Raw genomic sequence first — 20886 nt, 5'->3', positions numbered from 1 at the left:
AATGTGGGCTCTAGAAGTACATCCAAAATGTGATTGAGATTGGAATTGCATGATTGGCAGTGTTTGGTTAGGTTTGAGATGAAGAGGAGTACTGAATTCATGTTACTTTCTACATAGAGCCCTGTCCCTTTGATGTGAGGGGCCTCTCTCATAAAATTTCATGCCATTTTTAGTACATCACCCACGGAATGTCCCCTTGATTCAAAGTAGTTCATGGTACTGCATTATAGTGACATTCATAAATCACTATGACTTTGGCCTCATGGTTAAGCTATCACCAGAACTTTTCAATGGCACGTATCATAACGTACAGAATGTGTGTCATCTGAAGCGAAGTACTTGGTTACAGCAGTGCACTCATTTTTCTCTCTTTTGGAGTATAGGAACAGACGTCTGTAGACATTCTGGTACCATCGACACTACAATCAAATCAAGTTACTTTTCTATAGTCACTGCAAAAAACAAGTTAAGCGGTTAAGGGACTTGCACAAATGCAATAAATCACTGAAATTCACAAGTTGTGGCTAGCAACACACACAACACATGCCATAACTCATATAACCCTCCATACTCAAGATACCAATTTACCAACAGCACAGACATACATAAACATTTTTCCAGATAACAACATAATATGAGAGGTGGTACTACAAGTTATGATGTGTTTTTGTGTTGATAACCATACCTGACAAATGTATGTTTTTTATGATCTACTTAATTTTGAATCTCTGCTGCACACCCTTTTTGGTCATGTTCAGGGGGTCCTGCTTCCAACTTGCCATAGCCACCCAACACCCACTGATGGCCTGCCATGTGCCTAATTCTGTACTATGCACAGCCTCCAGCCAGCTCCTGGCCCAACCACCTTCGGCTGTGTGCAATGGAGTTTGATTGCAGGACGTGCCTGGCTTTGTAACAAGCTTACATTTCTAGCTGCAAAATTGTATCCAAATTTATTTTACAGCGTCAAAGTTATTAATGAATGAACTCTAGTTGCCCTTCCATTGTCCCCCAAATGGTGCTGCTCAAATTCGGGCATACCAATCAGTAAACTAAGCCTGCTAAAAGTCTGCCAAATCGTGTGTGTATTTATCAAACAGTGCCACATTCAATAGAAGATAAACACTTCTTGTGCTCCCTATTTAAATTCCTCTTCCCTTTGATGGTCCTGATTAGGAAATGAATTAAGAAATTAGGAAAAACAAGCGTAGGCTAAACATCCTAAGTCGCTGCCAAATTTCAGGCAGTTGCATCAGGCAGTGCCAAAGTTATTAGTAAATCAAATGTTTTTTGACACTATCTTTAACTCCACTCCCCATTGGATATGCAAAACATCTTGAAATACCTGAGTTTAACTTACTAACTGTTTTCCACATTTAATGTAGATTCTCTCAAGAGTGTTAAAGTTATAAGCGATTCATTGTTTGCTAAAAGACTAATATGCCAGTCAAATATCAAACCTTTTAAGATTCTGCAGATTAATCCATAGTACCAATATTATCAGCAAATGAACACTTTTGTCACTCATAATCCATGATAAGTCCCTGGCAAATTTTGTGCAGATCCATCAAAAGGTGCCTCAATCAAAATAAGTTTTGCCCCCCGTTTATCTTTGCATCTTTAGCAAACCTAAAATACCTTCATTGGGCATTACTTCATAACTACTTTAGACATGTACCACAGTTTGATCAAACAGCATCAAAGTAATAAGTAAATTAAACTTTTATTAAACCCCACCCCCCCTTTGGCTGTGTCCCCACAACATGTATTAGCACACAGTTTGACACACCAATAAAAAAACTAATCCTTCCTAACTTCTGGAAATATTTGTGCACACGCATCAGAAAGTTCCAGACTTTTTAGCATATTAACACTTTCTTCCCACTATATGAATATGTACAAATTCAAAAACAACAAAAGTAATCTGTGATCAAATTTGTCAAACAGTGCTAAAGATATAAGCAAATTAACAAAGGCCTTTGCAACTTACAAGAAGTACAAAAATAAATCCAGCCCCAGCACTTTTCTAAATGCACATTTCTCAAAACTACTAAACAGATTCAAACCAGATCAAAAAAGCACTATTTCTGAGTAAAGTACTACTTTCATGCTTTGGTTGGTGTAAATCTGTTTAGTGGTTTTTGCTTTATCTTTTAACATAATTCCATACAGGAGCTAAAATGGGAAAACATACATTTTTCCAGCCTCCTTAACTTTTTTCCCATGCAGGAATATTCACATAACTAGGCATGCCGAACCTTTAGTTGTATGAGTTAATGGATTTGCATGCTTCATGAAAATTTGTCCATGTGGTACAAAGTTATAAGGAATTTTTCTTTTCACTGCAAATTATGGCTGAACCATAACTATAGAGTGATGTCAAGGTGCGTTATGGTCATTACACATTAACATATGTTTAAAAAACACATCTGCTCAAAAATATATATGAAATAAAGTGATGGTTGCAAAATAAAACTGAAAAACCTCTGACACTTGTCTTGTGTGCTTAAATACAGAAACTATACCCACGCCCATGATGTGAAAGATGAAATCACAAATGGCATTGATGGCATCACTGGTGATATTACTTAACACCTCAACATTGACATTATTTCTTTTTTAAGCTATGTGTTGTTACTCATCAATGTTACATTGTTATGTCTGGTATTTATTAGATATAAATGTTGTGAGGTTGTACAAACTGACTGTGATTTTCTGTTTGACGTCTATAAAACAAATTTGCACCTAATACCCATGAAAGAATACTATTTCACAATATTCTCAGCTCCTGATCTCTAAAATAATAAACAAGTACACAGGCCCACTGCCAATCCTGCTGAATACCAAACTTGCTGAATGCTAAGGTTGCTTAGTAACTAGACTACCTCTTATTGATTCCATCTCATGCGCATGCCTCTTTTTTGTACTCTACTTCTTGTTTCTTTATCTCACACTTGCAGATTCTCCATTACCCAAGCTTTTTATTAATGTTTTGCTTGAAAAGCTTTATTAATCAACAAAAACATAAACATTAAGATATAAAGAGCAAAATGTCTTTATGAATAATCTAAAATTACAATGGATAGAGAAAGTGAAAGAAAAAAGTACCAAACATTCAGAAAATTCTGTTATCAAGAAAATAAGCTTTTAACTATTTTAGTTTATGAAGAGTAAGGGCAAACGAGGAGGGGTTATATAGGACTACTAAAGAAATAAATGCATCAAATATTAATTAAAATGAAAACCATTACACTTATAAAATGATTATAACTATTATGCAATAGAAAACTGCTGGGAAAGAAAAAGAAAACAACAGATAAATCAACATTCATGGAGGCTTAACATTTCCTGATAATACTGAAATAGTATTTAAAGTACTCGTACAACAGTTATCCAGAAAACGCATAATCAAAATAGGTCCTTTTGTATTAATGGAAGAGAATGAGGCACAAAGGCCCTGTTGAGTCTATGATGATGACATACATTATACCACAATGCTTTGTATGAAATATTAGAAGACAATTTCGAATCAGTAGTTATTTGTTGAAAAGCTTAAACCAACAATAAATCTAACAACTTATTTCAATGAACAATGGAATTGGTGATATCATCTAAACCCCCCAGAAAATGGTTAAAATTGAATTGGTTTGTGAAAATGGAGAATTGCTTTGATTTGAGACCAAACTCTATGCCAACAAGTTACAGTGTTCGGGATCCAAAATAACATATGCATGAGATTACTGTTAGGCTGAATATATGAGAAACACAAAAGGAGCACCAGGGGATAAACAGTCAGGCCGCCCCCCACTCAATGGTATACAAGCACAAAAAGACCTGACTAGTTCTGAACAATGAACTATATTTTAAGGACACCTGAGGAGTTTTAAAGACATTTTTAAACTTCCTCGCAGGAAATGCTCACTGTCACTAACCTGTTTGTCTGATTGTTCAATTCCAAGAAAAGAATATCAATACACCACATTCCACATAAAAAAGAGATTTGTGTCCACACAGAGTTTATGAAAAAAATGTGAGAAAGGTCAGAAAGTCCCTCATGGTATTATCACCAAGGGGGGCTTGCTGGTTGGTACTTACTAGCTCGCCCACTTTATCATCATCGGTAACTTTCTTGACCAAAAGAAATAAGTGTGTGCTTTTTTGAAATTCTCAGATGTGAGAAAAGGGAAGAAAAAAACGGTGAAAACGTGTATAAATGCACTGTCAGTGCTTGTGTCACTAAATTGCCCACTGGTACCCGTGAGAAAAGAAATGCAGTTCTCAGGATTTAAAATGGGGTAAAACTCACTTGCTAAACATAATTTTATTCGGTGCCGCATCATTTATCCCAGAGTGCAACAGACCAGAGACATTTCATATCATATATTCAGAGAAGTTCTATCATGGATTTAGATTGAGAAATCTTTGTAGAGAAAAAAAATTTAAATATGAGGGAGGCTTTATAAAATGAATCTAATAAGCATGGAGGTTCTAAAGAAGCTGAAGTAGGAGGTAATGTATCCTCTAATGAATAAAAAGCTACCAACACAATATTCATTAAACTGAAGAAGTTCTTTTGGAATGAATTCGGACAGTTCAAAGTTTTCTGAAAGAGTGGGAAAGATGTGGTATTTCCAATGTAATGATCTATTATTTAATTTAATAAACCTACTATAGAATAAAGATAATTTCACAAATACAGTACATTTGAAGACAGTTCGGGAACATTAAGGTTTTAACAACCAGCAAGTATGTTTAACAGGGGCGAAGATACAATATAAGAAAGGGAGGGGAAAGAAATCACCTCTCGAGCCGAAAAAGGGTTAAAAAAGATTTTTCAATATTAAGTCAGATTGGGAAAACATGGGAAAGGAGCTTAGGACATCCATAAAGAGGCTTCTGTGAACCATACGCTGATAGAAGGAGAAATGTGGAAAATTGATACCGTCTTTCTAGTTAGGTTTCTTAAATCTTGCTATAGAGATTCTGGAATATTCTGTCTCCACAAAAACAATTAGAAAAGAGAGAATCAATCTTTCTAAAAAATAAATGGAGGGGACATTTACAGGGATTATGCAGAAGAAATATAATAATAAAATAGGGCTGATCATTTTAATCAGGTCAAGATGACCGCTTCCGAAAAAGAAAAAAGGTATTTCAGGATGGAATAAATGATTTAACTTTTGTCAAACCTTCCTTGAGGTCAATCTAAATTCAATCACTAATAGTGGGTGAAAACCATTTTCCCAAATATTTAATGTTTGAAGGGTTCCATTGAAAGTCAGTTACATTTTTAAGGAGAATTTATTGCAGGGGAGTATTTCAGTCTTATTGGCATTATTTTTATAACCTAACATTGAGGAAAAATTAGACATTCCTTTAAGTAAAGTTGGAATGGAAGTATGGGGATCTGAGATATAGAAAATAATGTTATCTGCATAAGCTGATAATTTAAATTTATTATCATTATAATGAAAATCAGTTATTGAGGGATTATTTCGATTATGGTAAAGAAAAGGCTCGAGAGCCAGAACAAATAATAATGGGGAAAATCGACATCTTTGACGAACCCACCTTTGAAGGGAGGAATAAGGGGAACATTTCCCAAAACTGACGCTTTTGGGGAGACATACAGTATGGAAATATGCGACATAATTTTCGAGCCAAGGCTATGTCAAGCTGAAGATTTTAGCATAAAGTTCTGGTCAGTCCTATCAAATGCTTTCTCTCAATCTACTGTTATGGCTGCTAATGGATAGTGAAGAAGGAAAGTTTCATTACGGACATTAAAAAATAATCTAAGGTTATCTGAGGCAAGTCTTCCTTGTATAAAACCCAATTGTTCTTTCCTTAATAAGGTGATTAGAAAGGAAGCCATTTGTAGGGCCAGAAATTTAGCAAAACATTTTAATCTATGTGTACAAGAGAAACTGGTTTGTAATTTTTACAGTACATGAAATCCTTTCCTTCCTTGTGAATAAACCAGATAATGGCTTCTTGAAATGTACCTGTAGCCACGTAGGTAATGGAGAGAAAAAAAATTATTATAATAATCTCTGCAGCAAAATATTTAAGAAATTAAGAACAAATTATGTTGTGAACCCATCCGGACCAGTGGTTTTACCCCTCTTGAGTGCATTAAGTATGTTAGCAATCTCTGGTAAAGAAATGTTATCATCAGGAAGAGGAAAATTAAAAGCATTGTTACAGGTTTAGGAATATCATCTAAACAGGGATCCATGCTTGAAGATTTTGGGATAATTTCTGAAGTATACAGAGTTTGATAATATTTTACAAATTAGTCAGTATATCATTATCTTTAAAGATACGATAATCTTTGGAATTACATAAAGAATCAATGGGATTGTGCTGTTTCCTAATTTTAAGATAATTAGCTAATAGATTGCCAATGTTATTGCGATCACCATAGTAATATGGAAGATGCATTATTTGTAGAGTGTTCATTAAAATGTAGTTTGGCTCATATAAGTTCCTTTAAGCCAGCAGCAGACTTAGATGTGTAGCATTAATGTTCTAGTCATTTGATTGTGGCTAATAAGGATTTATGCTCTCTATCAAAGTTTCTCTTTTTTCTGATGCCAAAATCAATGATAAAACCGCATGTAGTCACTTTAAATGTGTCCCAAAGAAGTTGAGGTGAAATCTCAGAATCATCATGAATAATAAAAAGAATTATAACGAAGGAGAGAAATGTGAAAAAAAGAGAGACTCTTGCAGTAAAAAGTTATTTAATTTTCACCTACTCAATTTGGATTGGACTGGACTGGAATGAAAACTTGTAATCACCGGAGCATGGTGAGAAATCAAAGGAGTACCATTGTAAGACTTAATATTATTTGGGAGAGAGATTTACTAAGAGAAATATGGCCTAACCTAGGTAGTGAGCCATGTGTAGGGAAAAAGAAAGAATATTCTCTTGAAACGGGATTACAAAGTGTTCAGGAGCTAACCAAGTGTCTTTGAGTAATGGTGGAGCAAAATTGTTTATGCATTATCAATGGTATGAATTTCACTGTGGAATGACGATCAAGAAATGGATCCATAATCTGGTCATAATTGACTCTTGTATTAAAATATTTATCATTAAATTGCAAACCATGTTTAGAGACATCAGGGCAAAAATTACATTTACTTTGTGTGGGAGCATAAACATTAAAAGCTGTTAAGTATGCGTTATTCAGGAGGAATTTAACAGTAATCCATCTACCTTCATTATCTGTTACTTGAGATAAATTGTAGCTTTTTGTGCCACAGAATAATTACAGCATTTCTTTTATGAGGAGTCGATGATGTTAGAACTGTACTCATCGAACCACGTTTGAGTTTTAAATCTTCAAGTTGTGTAATATGAGATTCTTCAAGCAAAAACAAATCGGGATCATATTTTGTTAGATAGGACAAAACTCTCTGTCCTTTTATAAGTTATAGGTTTATAGGTTTAACTGGATCCAATCACGAATAGAAACTGTGATGAATTAATTAACGTTCATCAGGACTCAGACTTGCTGCTTGTTATTGGATCAGTATATGCAACAGAATTTTACATACTGTGCATTAGGGTACTCCCTGTTGTGAGTTGGGGTCCATTTTATTGTATCGCTTGTGTTTTTATTTTAAGTGTGTTTCAAATTGTATTCTGTGTTAGGGGGATTAAAAATTAGAATTTTCTATAGGGAGATTTTTTTATATATAGTATCTGCTTTTTGTGTACAAATGAAGTAACATGAGTTTTATACAAAGATTTTTTTAAATTTTAATTAAAGCCTATGATGTGAAATTTCTTTCTTGGTGGTATATATGAATGACTAACATATGTGTAGATGCAAGTGAGTGGTGGTTTTATTTTGTGGTGATACTTTTTGATTCCAAGGGGATATTTTATTTTGTACTTTTATAGGATTAATAGATGCTTTGAGATTCAATGAGATTACTCTGCATGTTACAAACAGTAGCAGCAGTATAATCCATGAGGTGTTCATTATGAGCAAAGAACAACAATGTTTGAAAATAAATTGAAACGGAGAAATCAATAAAAAAGGAAAAGACAGAAAAGAAAACATGGTGGAGAAAGAGTGAATAAGGATTGGATGGTAACAGCACAAGGTGAAGATGATACCGTAGGGGAATAAGGTGTATCTACAGGGTCAATTAATGCACATATGAAGAGACAAGGATGAGTAGTACACCTGCACATGAGAAAAAAGGTAATAAAAGACAACATTGAACAAACCAGAAATGAGTAAAAAGATTATAATACTGCTAAACCATGACTAAATGAGAATGAAATAAATAAAACATCAGCAACCCATAAGGCAAAACATCATATTAACACTTAAAAGGACCTGTAACATCCATAGTATTGGAGGAATAAAGTCTTAGACAATTTTTGAGGTTGATAGGATTTTCATAAGTAGCATTTTTATCTTGCAAATTGACTTAGCAGGAACACGGACAAAGCAGACCATATTGAGCACCCATTACACGAAGTTGTAGGGGGAGGTCTAGAAATTATTTCCTCCTGTTAGCTGTTGCCCTTGAGACATTTTGAGTAAGGAAGATTTTCTTTCCTGACCAGAATAGTTGCTTTTTAGTCTGTGCTGCATAACGGATTTTCAGAAGATCAGTAAATTCCACTAAATAAAACAATGATTCCACAAGGTTTAGTGCTGGTATGTGGTGCGTGAGGGCACTGGACAAGTCAATGTGCTCTTTGAATAATGATAACTGTGGAAGGTGGCAAGTCAACTAGTTGGGGCAAGAAAGTTGTTGAAAAATATAGTGGATCTGTGGCTTTGATTCCTTCAGGAAACCCTTAAAGTTTAAGAATGTTTCGCCTGTTTCTGTTTTCCAAGTCCGCCATCTGAAGTTTTAATTGAGCCACTTAGTTCTCCAAGGTAGCTATCTTATGAGTTTCATCCTGTCCATCTCTAATTCATTGTTCCATCATAGAGACTCTTGCATCCATATTAGACCATTTGTCATCCAAATGTTGTATGCGAAGATTGGTATCCTCTACAAAGGGGCGCAGGGTGCTAATTTCTTCAAGCAAGAGTTCCAATGAGATAGGTGACTATGACTTTAAAGGAGAGAGAGGGTCTTGTTTGCCCGCTTATCAGTGGAGGTAATATTCTGTGGTCTCAGAGTAGGTGAAGGCATGGTGGACCTAGAAATGTTAGAAGGTGTTAGCTCAGTGCTTCATACGAAATTGCAGGCAATAAAAGTTTTTGAAAGAAAAACTTTCTTCCTCGTAATGAATTTATCATCATTGTGAGGAATAGTGTTCCGACTCAGAAGCACTGAGGATATTCAAAATAGCTGCTGCATCTCACGATGTAGAGAAAGCAGAGACACCTCCACACTGTCAGAGAAAGGAAGCACTCAGAGAATGGGAAAGGGCATCCCACTTGCCTGTAAGCTTTCCAAGGCAAGGATTACCTCATTGCAGAGAAGTTAGATAGCAGGCAACAATTTCCTCAGAGAAAACTTCCCCGCCACGACAAGGAGCTCCCAGGTGAAGTGGCCATCTTCTGCGTTGGCCCAACCGTGTGGTTTAGGTCTGGCCTGCGACAACGCATGCACTGAATGAGCTCTTGCTTACCAGAGATATTGTATTTAACAGGGAGCGTGCAGCTCCCTTATTGCGTAACATTAGTTGGCTTCATTGTCACTCCTATTTGCTGCTGTCTGCCTCCTAATTGGCCAGCACATGCTAACCTCGCTTCTGCTTCTTTCCGCTGGAGCATGAACCAAGTACTTATTACTTGAGCTCGAGTGCTGTCCTTCCACGGATCACGCTGTGAATGAGGCGCTACTTGTTGAGCATTTTACCATTTGTAGCTATGTTTTACTATGCCTCATGCAAAGAAGCCATTTTCTCATTTGAAATGTATGTTTATTGTGCCAACAGATGTAATCTGTGTTTGTTGTGACAACAGATGTTATCTATTTCCAAATACATTTTCACTAAGACATGGATATGGACGCAATTGCTTTCTCTATGTGTTAGGATTTATTTTCAAATGGCAGATTTCTTATCTTTTTTACGCATAGGGAGATTAACTGATTTGCTCAGAATTACAGGGGTGTTGTGCTGAGACTCAACAAGAATCGGCTGAGGCAATAGCTCTAACTCTTTGTACTATTGGCTCCGCCAATACCTTTTGTTAATGCTATGCAGCATGGACATCGCTGACTTTGGTAATGATTTGTAGCCCTGCTGTATAGCAGCATGGCTGCTGTGCAGCACGATTTAAAATAATTAAAAGAAAATTAACTATTATGCACCCAGCGCTAATGCACTTTTATTTTAAAAAAAGCATTAGCGCTGGCTGAATCATGTCACTTTTTAAAAAATTGTTTTCACCACACTACAAAGCATCTGCTCTGCTGTACAGCATGGCTACAAAACATTGCCAAAGCCAATAGCTCTTACAGATGAGACACATCGAATTTGCCAAAACCTGTTCCCTTTGTGGTAGGTTTGCTGTCTTTTTTTTCCTCCTTTTCTAATTAATCTATTTTCTGTCTGGCTTCTGGCCAAAGTGTTATAATGAAATAAAAGTTCCAGACCCTAGAAATGGGTGTTGATGCACAACACCTGCAACCACCGGCAGAAATTAAGCACTGTTCCTAACCAATTTTCAATATTTGTTGGATATTAGAACATTAATCTCGCAGTCTTCATTTCTGTATTTAATGTTACTAAATATGTTATAATGTGAACATGATTTCAAAATTATAACCTTCCATTCTCAATACTGTAGGTAAATACTGAACGTGTACATCTTGACCAAATACTGTGAATAGAAGTCTATAATGAACTTTTCATCGCTCCAGACAAGAGGACCAATGGATGTTCTGAATGAGCTTCAGATACTAACAGCAAAACATATGGAAAAGCTTGAAATTAATAAATATTATGAAGTGATAAGAGAGCTTGGAAAGGGAACCTATGGCAGGGTGGATCTAGTCATCCACAAAACCAGAGGTAAGGAATGGCATCTGGTGTGGTACAAATGGCGTATTAACCTATAATTTTATTTATATTTTTTCTTTATTAATTATTGCCTGACATGAAATCCCAGGCCACATGTACAGCCCATTACAACATTTTGCTTCACTGGTTTGGGTGCTTCTTACTGACTTTTAGATTTATTTAACTGGACTACAATGTGAGTGTGTGTTGCTATATACTATATGCAATGTGCAAACCATCTATTTTCTTATTAGTATTTAATGTGTTTCTACCTCACAGAAATCTTAATTTTCTACATGATGCAAAGATTCTGTCTAATTGCAGAAAATATGTCAATTTTTCTAAGAGCACATTTTTGGGGTATTCATTAGATGGTGCTAACTTTCAATTCTCCCAAATACCTGGTACCTTACTGGAACAGGTACTTGTGCTTTTGCACCATTTCAGTCCACAATTTTAATTACAAACATTAAAACAAGGTTTACCTCAGGCACAACCATAATAACCCATTGACATTTCAGTATCCACCTTGAAAGTACATAAAATGTTATTAGAAAATAAGCAGTCAACAGCTAGAGTTACAGGATCAGATTATATCATAAAGAGAAACCTGAATACTTGATTATTTGACCCCTAAGTATTCTAGAAATAGTTTATTTGAATTCGAAGCGGGGTAGCAAAATATGTGAACTGTCATCCAAAAAGCATCTTCACACTTACATTGACCCTACTTTGCCATTCGATTTTCCACACAAACACTATAATTGCATGGAATATGTGCCACCCTCAATAGCATTAAGAAGCACCTAAAGTGATATAATTTTAACCATGTACAGAGCAAGGTTTGGCTGTGACTTAAAAATCAAAAAGATGAACAAATTAAAATTTTCTATAAATGAACTCTAAATAATTTCTATAAGAAAGGTCAAAAGATTTATTTCTAATGTGGGTTTTTTACAAATGTACACTATCTGCATCTGCCTTCTATCCTTCAAATAGGGAATTCATATCATATTTCATAAACAACTTTCTAATCTTCATTTTGATCACCTTTGCTCATCAACTCTCCAAGTATAGTAGGTCTTTCAAACAAAATGCTGCAATTCAGCACCATCAATCAAGGTTAAGTTAATTTGAAGAACTTTAATAAACGTGACTTGTCATGATGTCAGGATATTACCTCAGAGAAAAGATAACTAACTGTACCAATTGTTAAAATAAAAAGTGATTATCTCATTAAAAATTGCTCAACATTTTCTTGCTTGATTAATATTGAAAAGGAAATGAAAGATCGAATAACTACATCTCCCACAATGCTATCAAACATTACCAAAGGCAGCCTTACTGAAGACACAATCCTTTTAAATGCCTGAGCAGTGAAACAGTTTGTATTTTAATCTTTCACCAATAGATAGGAAAAAATTCAGATTTTTTCTAGAGACTGGTTAAAAACATAGAAGGCAATCACATTGATAACAGATTCAGAGTCATGTGTAGGCATAATGGCTGTATGAGGTTGCTTCTACTATTGGAATGCACATATGATTATTAACATCATTATAAGAAAATTTGGTCTATGAAAAGCAACATTTTTCCCAATTATTGAAATTCAATGAAACACTTTTATGTTGTATCTTTAATAAATGTATATTTAGTTTTTTTCTGTAAAATCTAAAAAACTGAATAAATACACAGTTTACTATCATCAAGTGTTTGTTTGCTTTTATCAAAGGTACAAAGATGGCTTTAAAGTTTCTAAGAAAGAAAACAACAAAACAGAAGAGTTTTCTCCAAGAGTATTGTATTTCACGATACCTCTCTGCCTGCCCATACATCATCGGCATGTATGATATAGCATTTGAAACAGATGAACACTATGTCTTTGCACAGGAGTATGCAGCAGCTGGGGACCTGTTTGATATCATACCACCCCAGGTAAGCATCACATGAATAGGTATTGAAGAGCTTATTTTGTGCTTTAAGTCAAACTTTGGCACTAATTAAATTAAACACATACTTTACATAAGAACAATCAATTCCCATATCAAACCAAACAGTTAATTAGAATAATGGATGGGATAAAAATAAAAAATGTAATTGTTTCCATGCACTGTAACTGCAACTGTTTGACAAACATTTTCAAGCCATGTAGATAGTCATCTTCTTTGGTTCTGTGGGATCCTCGCAGGTGGGTTAGGCAAAGCATTTTTAGTATATACAGGTTTGGACCCCAAACATCTGCTCATCCTTTACACTAAGCAACAATACATACTGCTGTCACACATGGACAGCAGCAACCTCTAAATCCTATTTATCATCATTATCAAATATCATGTTAATCCTTCATGTAGACAGAGATTATTATCACTAATTATGCCAGACATAGACAGACATATGTCAGGGAATGCAGCATTAAGTCAACAATGGCCATAGTAAGGCAGAGGGCAGCTAAAATGTTGTTGAAAATGTCCAAGATATATCATGGATTGACTACCATGGTGGCATTGATAGCCAAACCAAAGTCAGTAATGCCCACAATATGTCAAGGATGGATAACTATTATGTCAGGGATGTCTGGAACGTTCTGAAGAAAGCTTTAATACTGCACACGATAGCCCACCATTATGTTATTGATAGTCATAGTGTTGCCATGAATTCCCACCGTATGTAATGCATGGTCACGCACAGTTAATCTGTTAGGAAGAAGTTTCTGACCCGCATAGTCCCCTCTGATTTTTTCTATTCTGGAGTCTCTTCTATAAGTAAGATATCAAAATGTAGTCGCACCTAATGTAAGCTTCTACTAAAATGGATGTTATTGATACCGGCCAGTGCCTGCATTTTAAAATCAATCATACTGCTGCGCCGCTGGGTAAGTGGCTCTGCTCTGGTTACATAGGAAGACATGTGCACACATGTGCAGACTGAGGGAAGAAGACTGCTGTCTGACTTAGCCTGTTATCTACACACAGTAGCCTGTCACAGATGGGACTTTGAATAAATTGGTTGTGGCATATGCAGACTTTTTAATTTAATGCCATATTTCCCTGAGCAACCCCTAATGACATTCAGGTTTTCAACTAGCCTCCTGGGCAAAGTTTATTAATATACTTAGATTGGGTGAGATAACGTGGATCAGGAGAAACTGTAGTTAAGACTCGGTCTTTCGCACAAAACTTGAAGAATTGGAACAATGCTTCAGCAGTAGGGGATATTCACAGAGGTTCTGAACCAAGCAAGAATCAAAATACTCTCTACACCGCAACAGACACTACTAAGGAACAGGGATGGTAAATACAAAAAACACAAGTACAGGAAGCTGACCTTTATCACCAGATACAGTGCACAAAGCCATGCTATCTACAAGATCTTATATAAACACTGGCAAATATCAAGACTGGACAAATCAGTCATGAAATAAACTGAAGGTCACATATAGCAGGGGTACAACCCTTAGAAACATACTTTGTCCTACCTACCTAATGCCCAAAAAACAAGATCCATCCTGGTTATCAAACAGAACGCATGGCTTTTACAAATGCACCCAATGTAGTGTCTTTCCATTCGCTTATAACAAGTTAACACAGTTTCAATACAATAAGCCTACCACACATCACGTATGACAATTCATCAACTGTAAGTCCAGGTTTGTCGTTTATTGTATAAAATGTCACTGTGGACTTATATACACTCTCAAACACTAAAAAGAGCGAATCCGAAAACACATCAGGGCTATTCAGAATACCAGCACAGATTATCCACTAGCTGTACATTTCAACACAACTCACTCTTCCATGGCCATGACTAACATCCGGTTTCATGGAATAGTACAGGCACAGAGCAACCCATGTGAACAGGATACTGAACTGATTGGGATATAGCCAATGTGTCTTTACTATGCTGGGCTCATGTTGTTTCTGAAATAGGCCTTGACTAGGTCACACTTCTTCACAGATGAAATACCTGTATAACACTATATATTTTCTTTTTACTATAAAGATGGAATGTTATATACTTAAGAAAGGCATGTATTGACTTTGTAATTGATATATATGCTTTGCTTAATGATAGACTGGACATGTTGATCTTATATATAGCTAATAACAAATGAATTCACATAATGTATTCCATAGCAATAATTGTAAAAATTGAATGAATTTAAAAAACATCTGCATACTGTCTCTCCAACCCTTGCCCAGGGGTGCCTGACTCTGTTTCTCTTCTCAATCTGACTTATTCAAGTACCTACTTAAGATGGGCACCGGCTTTGACAGCCGAGCCTGATGGAATTTGTTCTGAATCGTAACTATTTGCACATACGTCTGGTCCATTTTCAATTTTTGCATCTTACTCCGGAAGTTGTAGTCCGTTCAAATAAAGTAGGCACAAACTGATCCAGGCACTCGACTTTACACAACAAAGACGATCAAAACACAGGTCAGTTCCTCGTCGTCTGTACTATAGACACACTATTCCAATAGAATTCTCCTCTCCCCATATTTAACGAGGAATGGACATACAGTCGGATAGCGGTTGATGTCCCTGTCTCATTTAGGTTACGCTTTTTCACTGAAACATATCATGGCCTGCATGAGACCTACTAAATCGAGTTCTATAAACTATTGGAATGCAGCTGTAATAACCCAATGAGGTTAGTTTTTGTGTAAAACAGTATTTACTTACCTGATCTTTGTATTTCAGAACGAAGAGATCCTTCCTCTTCAAGCAGTCATATTGCTTCACTGACCATTACATGGTGTAACTAGTTACAGGGATACTGTGTATGACTGACTTTCTCACACCATAGTGAGACATTCAATCTATCATTTTGTACCTGGTGCTTTTGTATTTAATAACTCTTTTTTGCACATGGACTACTAGTTTTAACCTCAATACCAGTCTTACTGTGGTATCTGGTATTTTGAAGACTATCGATAATTGCCTAATTTTTATGACTTATGTGGTTTCGGCACTATTATTGAAAACACAGCAACACAGGTAGGGCAATGTATAGTTCATTCTAGGATACTATATTATACAATCAACCAATTTGTTTATAATTTTCTCTGTCCGTTCCCCCTCGCATCTCTCTCTCTATATATCCTTTTCCTACTTCGTATAGTGGAGTTGGAAAGCCTCCCTTTCTGTTGAAGACGGTACATTCTGCACATGACTGCTACGTTGATAATATCAGAATTTGGAGTTAATTTGACTTTTTAAGAACACGTAAGTTTACTTTATTGGAAGATTATGATACATATTAGACCTTTCACATAGGGATTCAATAAACCAATTGACCTACTTTTCGTGTTATTTTATATACATAACAGCCAAGACTGGTACTAAGAAGCTCTTGGGACGATATTGTTCTTTTTCCAAACCATACTCCTTATGTTACTCGGTGCAATGCGGGGGCAGTAGTTTGAAGGTTAGACCATTTTTAAGATATACCAAATCTACCACAGCTGGTGTAACATTTCATCTTCTATTTTCAACCTATCAATCCTATTGCCTATGGGCAGTATAAAGGGCCTGTCCATTAACACTTTCTCTGCATGCCTTCAATTTCCATTCTTGTCGAAGTACTTGAATTACTGCTGATCTACCATTCACTGAACCATTTTTTCTTTTCTTTACTTTGGGCTTGCACTAGCAAAATCTTCCCTATGACACTTGCTTTAGGTTGGGCATGAAATAAACTATTCTCTTAATCAATCCAATATTGGTGTTCCAGAATTGTTGAAATACATGTTGTTTTACCATTATACAGCCTTGAAAAAGTCATATCAGTGACACAACACGTGTCGACTGTTGTCTGTCACCGAACACTGCTACCTTAAATTGCACTTGGAAATTTCACCATTATATTGTTTAGTTTTTTGTGTTTTGACTTCTTTTTAATAACATTGAAATAAATGTATCATGTCTATAATTGAACTGACAAACTTAAGAAAATGATTAACAAAAATCTATTTGTTGTTCTGTAACCTGTGAAAAGAATAAAAAATGTCTTGTATGAGGACAAACCGATGTTGTAACAGATATCATAGTAATTTTGGAGGGCGGGGGTACATTTTCTATAAATATTTCAACACAAGGGATCTGTCTGTTGTGCAATCACATCTTAGGTAGTAGGGTGTAGTGTATACTTAGTTTACTAACACTACATGCCTACTAAATAGTTCATTTTACGAGGTGCGACATCTTGCTCCACTACTACCCTGCTTTTTTTGTATATTTATTAATATGCTGGTCAGCTGGTAGTTCAACAGCTCTCCTAGACATTAGACCTATTTGCAGAGAATAAGCTTTCTCCTAGTAGAGGATAAAGGGAAGGAGAAATCTAGACAGGGTCAATGGCTAACTCCAGTAATAAGCCTTGTCAAGACTGTCTTACAGAGCAAATGAGGAACAGGATGAACCCTGGTATCAGCCAGAAAAGAGGTTCCCTTTGAGGTTTTGGTGAGAAGGAACCAGTTTTGCAGTGTCAAATGGGGGCAGAGCAAAGGCATAGAGAAAGCTCTTGCAAACCACAGCTTGAGTCTTTCATTTCATACCCAATATGGAGTGTAAGGAGGTGGGTCAGGCTGTGGACCACTCCTATGAAATGTCTGTTAGGGTTGGATGGGTGATGTGACATCTTTAGATTAGACAGAGATGCTCATTCTCAGCAACTCTACACCTCCATTATAGACTTGAGAGAAGAGAAAGAAGGACAAGGCTCATACTGTGACTCTGTGGACACTGTTTCCAGGGCTCGTGTCTAAGGGGACAGTAGAGGGTGGATGTGCTGGGGACAATGAAAGAGTGCATTCCCTTCAACTTCTGTGGACCATTTCTGGCTGGAGTTGCCCTAGGAAGGGTTATCCTAGACTCCTGCAAGACACAAAGTTACCCTTCAGGGCCAGGAAGCTATGGGGACTATGGAGGCCAGGCAAGTGGTGTAGTCTCTAGTCAAGCTGCAGGATGCTGCTGCTTGAAGAACCTTGTTCAAGAAGCAGATAGAGCTGGGGCAGGTGCAGCAGTTCCCTGAATTTCAGCCTTAATTTGAGGAGAGCAGTAATAATAAGCTCCTTCTACAGCATTACCACAATTGTAGAGGCCAGAAGGCCTTACATGAATCTTCCAGGTGGCTGGAATGTGCTCCTATGAGTTCAGAACAGAAAACCCCTTCCAGAAAGGCCCAATGTAGATGGAGAAAATGGCATTTTCCAGGCTTAAGAAAATCTTGCTGGGTCCAGGATTCATTTCATCTTACCCTGGGCCAATGCCCTTGGGGGACTCTACTGTAATGGGCACATTGAGCTCTACATTCCCAGCTTCTAATTATCACAAAGGGAGGCCCAGTGCCCCAGCAAGTTCTTTAATCCCCCCCTCCCCCCGCCAGCCAAACCAGATTGTGTTGTCTGGTCCCTGGCAGGACCTTCGAATTACCCTGGGTGAGGGTCAGTGCCACGGAAAAATATCTAAAACAAGCATGGCACTCTTCACACTTCATTCTTACTCCCTAGGAGCATGGAAAGCACTGGCACAGCTTCCTGCCCATGTCCACTGGGAGGCAGGTGGTCTGAATTCCAGCATGGTGCAAGGAGGAGTGGATTGACTAAGTCAGAATCCAGCCTGAGTGTGTGGGATTGGGCTCCCATGTGGTTTCACAGCACTTTGTGCTGGTGCCCCATTTGAGGCAAGGGCATCCACTGATTAAAAAAAAGAATATGCCAGTGGGTGCTTTTGTTTCTAAAGAAAAATGAACAAAAAAAAGAACATGAAGGCAATATTACCTGGGTGACAGGTTTCAAACTTAAAATAGTTGCATTCTACAGAAGGCACAGGGGCTCACTCAATTTGGATAAGGAGAGGCCCAGCTGATAGTATTGATGTGTTTTGGGGACCTCTAAAAAGAGCTGTGGTAGACAAAAGGGGCCTTTGTCACATTTTTAGGAATCACATTTGGGCTAAAAATCCATGATTCCCGGGGTTTTTGCAGCACATACAAGCTCTTTTGTGGCTTTAGCCTAGATGTTCTGGAGTGCAGGACTCTTTATTGTATTTAATTTATGTTTTGTCCTCTGAGATTGGTAGGCAACTGAGGTAAAGTAAAAATAACCCTGGACACTGGAATTTTCAAAGCTTATTTGACACATTCAAGCGAGACTTAAATAAGTAAATATTCTTAGGACAAATGAAAAAGTTACATTCTGTGCATATTTCTAATAGCAGCACAAACGTTGGAAAGCACAGTGGTGGAAGGGTTTATGGTTAGACTTTGACTATTATGGTGACACTCTGAAGAAGCCTGTAGGCCTGAATGTTCGTAAATTCATACCTCTTGTGTGATAAACGCAAGGGGGGTAATGCTAGTATGCGGACCATCATAGGTGCCTCTGGCATATGGGATTCAGGCTACATTTTGGGGGTTCTTTGACCTGGGTGATATTCTTTACTGCGTTCATTCTGTATGTTGGGAAGCCCTCTAGAGTGTATCACCATAGGTGATACCACTCCCCAGTCTGTTCTTACTTGCTAATTAATGCTTAGTATCTAGTTTTGTGTGGAGCAATGTACTTTTCTTTTTATAATAAAAAACAATGACTGGGCAGCAACGTTTTAAGAGTTCTTTGTTGTGCTGCTGAGTTTTTAGTCACTAGCCCAGAGCACCTCCCATGAGTAAGCCTTGGACTGTTCTGCCTGGCAAGCCAGAGAGAGTCAGGTGCTAGAAAGGGACATTTAGTGCCCCGTGTAGAGGTCCAAAGTACAGGAACCCCTGCACACCACACGTGAAAGACCCCTGTGACATTTGAGACCCCGTACCTTCTAGCTGCTCTGGGATCCTCCACAACTATTTCTCACACAATCACATGGGAGAAGTGCTTTCAGCCACTTAGCCCAAGTAGTTTTCCAGCAGACCTGAGCAGGTAGTCTGTCATCTTGTCATGTGACCTGCTAAAGGGTAGCTGGACAGAGCAAACCATTGCATTCATACGCCCTTCTGCTGTCGGCACCGAGAGATGACCTGTGGTTAAGCATCCTCTGTGAAGAGTGGAAGAAGAAAAAGGTGCTGTGGGTTTGGGTCTCTGCAGGTCGGGATGGTCTTAAGACCAGAAAGCCTGACACTCAGGTCAAATATCCACACAATTTTCAACACACACCATTTAGCAATCCCCATACCTATACTCACACTGAGACCATGGATGGGGAAGAGAATAGGGAAAGTAGAAAGATAATGAGGAGTGAATTAACAACCAGATACAAGTACACAAGGGGTAAGAAGCCATGCATTATCACTTAGTGCTCCAAGTCCAATGGTGTAGAGACATGCAAAGGGCAAAATTAGTTCTGTTAAGTCAGAGGTTGAAAGATACGACTCATCCAGTAAAAAGATGGTGAGACCCAAATACTCCAGAGGCAGGGTGTGCACAAGAAAGGCGAGGAACACCATTGATTCAAGAACAAGGCACTGATAAAGCCTTTGAATCATAAGTGAGGGGCAGACCCAAAGACCACGCTGTGTGAAAGTAGGGTTAACAATCAACAACGCAGAAATGGTCAGCCTGGCAGTACACATTTCAATAATTAGTCAAGAACCTATGAAACACTCACCAGCCAACTGGATATCAACACTCTTGTCATTGTCTACAATTACACCATAAAGAACCTTGTGAAACTCAAAGCACCCCTAATATACAATATACAATCAATTAAACCTAAACACTCAGAATGATTGTACACCATCAAAGTTTTAGACAGTCAGTGTGCCATACCAGATAAGAGCAGAACAGGAAGTGGACCACTGCCCCTGATGACCACACTGAACTCAAACACTCTGCTCATCAAATAGATCCCACACCATCAAAACCAAAGCCACCATCTGGAAAATGACAATCAACAAAGGA

At 37.4% G+C, this 20886-nt stretch overlaps 1 protein-coding gene across 2 annotated transcripts in view; it reads left to right on the top strand.

Annotated features, from left to right (window-relative positions):
• Positions 1-20886, top strand: part of LOC146809860 (serine/threonine-protein kinase SBK1-like) — a 118306-nt gene that overhangs the window by 83827 nt on the left and 13593 nt on the right. For both annotated transcript variants that reach the window (XM_085614394.1, XM_085614393.1), the window contains exons 2-3: positions 10782-11005; positions 12726-12928. In XM_085614394.1, coding sequence (XP_085470520.1) covers positions 10834-11005; positions 12726-12928 — 375 coding nt within the window. In that variant the 5' untranslated portion in view covers positions 10782-10833. The remainder of the gene's footprint in view (positions 1-10781; positions 11006-12725; positions 12929-20886) is intronic.

This window comes from Triturus cristatus, chromosome 7 (assembly GCF_964204655.1).
Source record: "Triturus cristatus chromosome 7, aTriCri1.1, whole genome shotgun sequence".
Taxonomy (NCBI): domain Eukaryota; kingdom Metazoa; phylum Chordata; class Amphibia; order Caudata; family Salamandridae; genus Triturus; species Triturus cristatus.
This window is presented reverse-complemented; position numbering and strand designations above follow the sequence as displayed.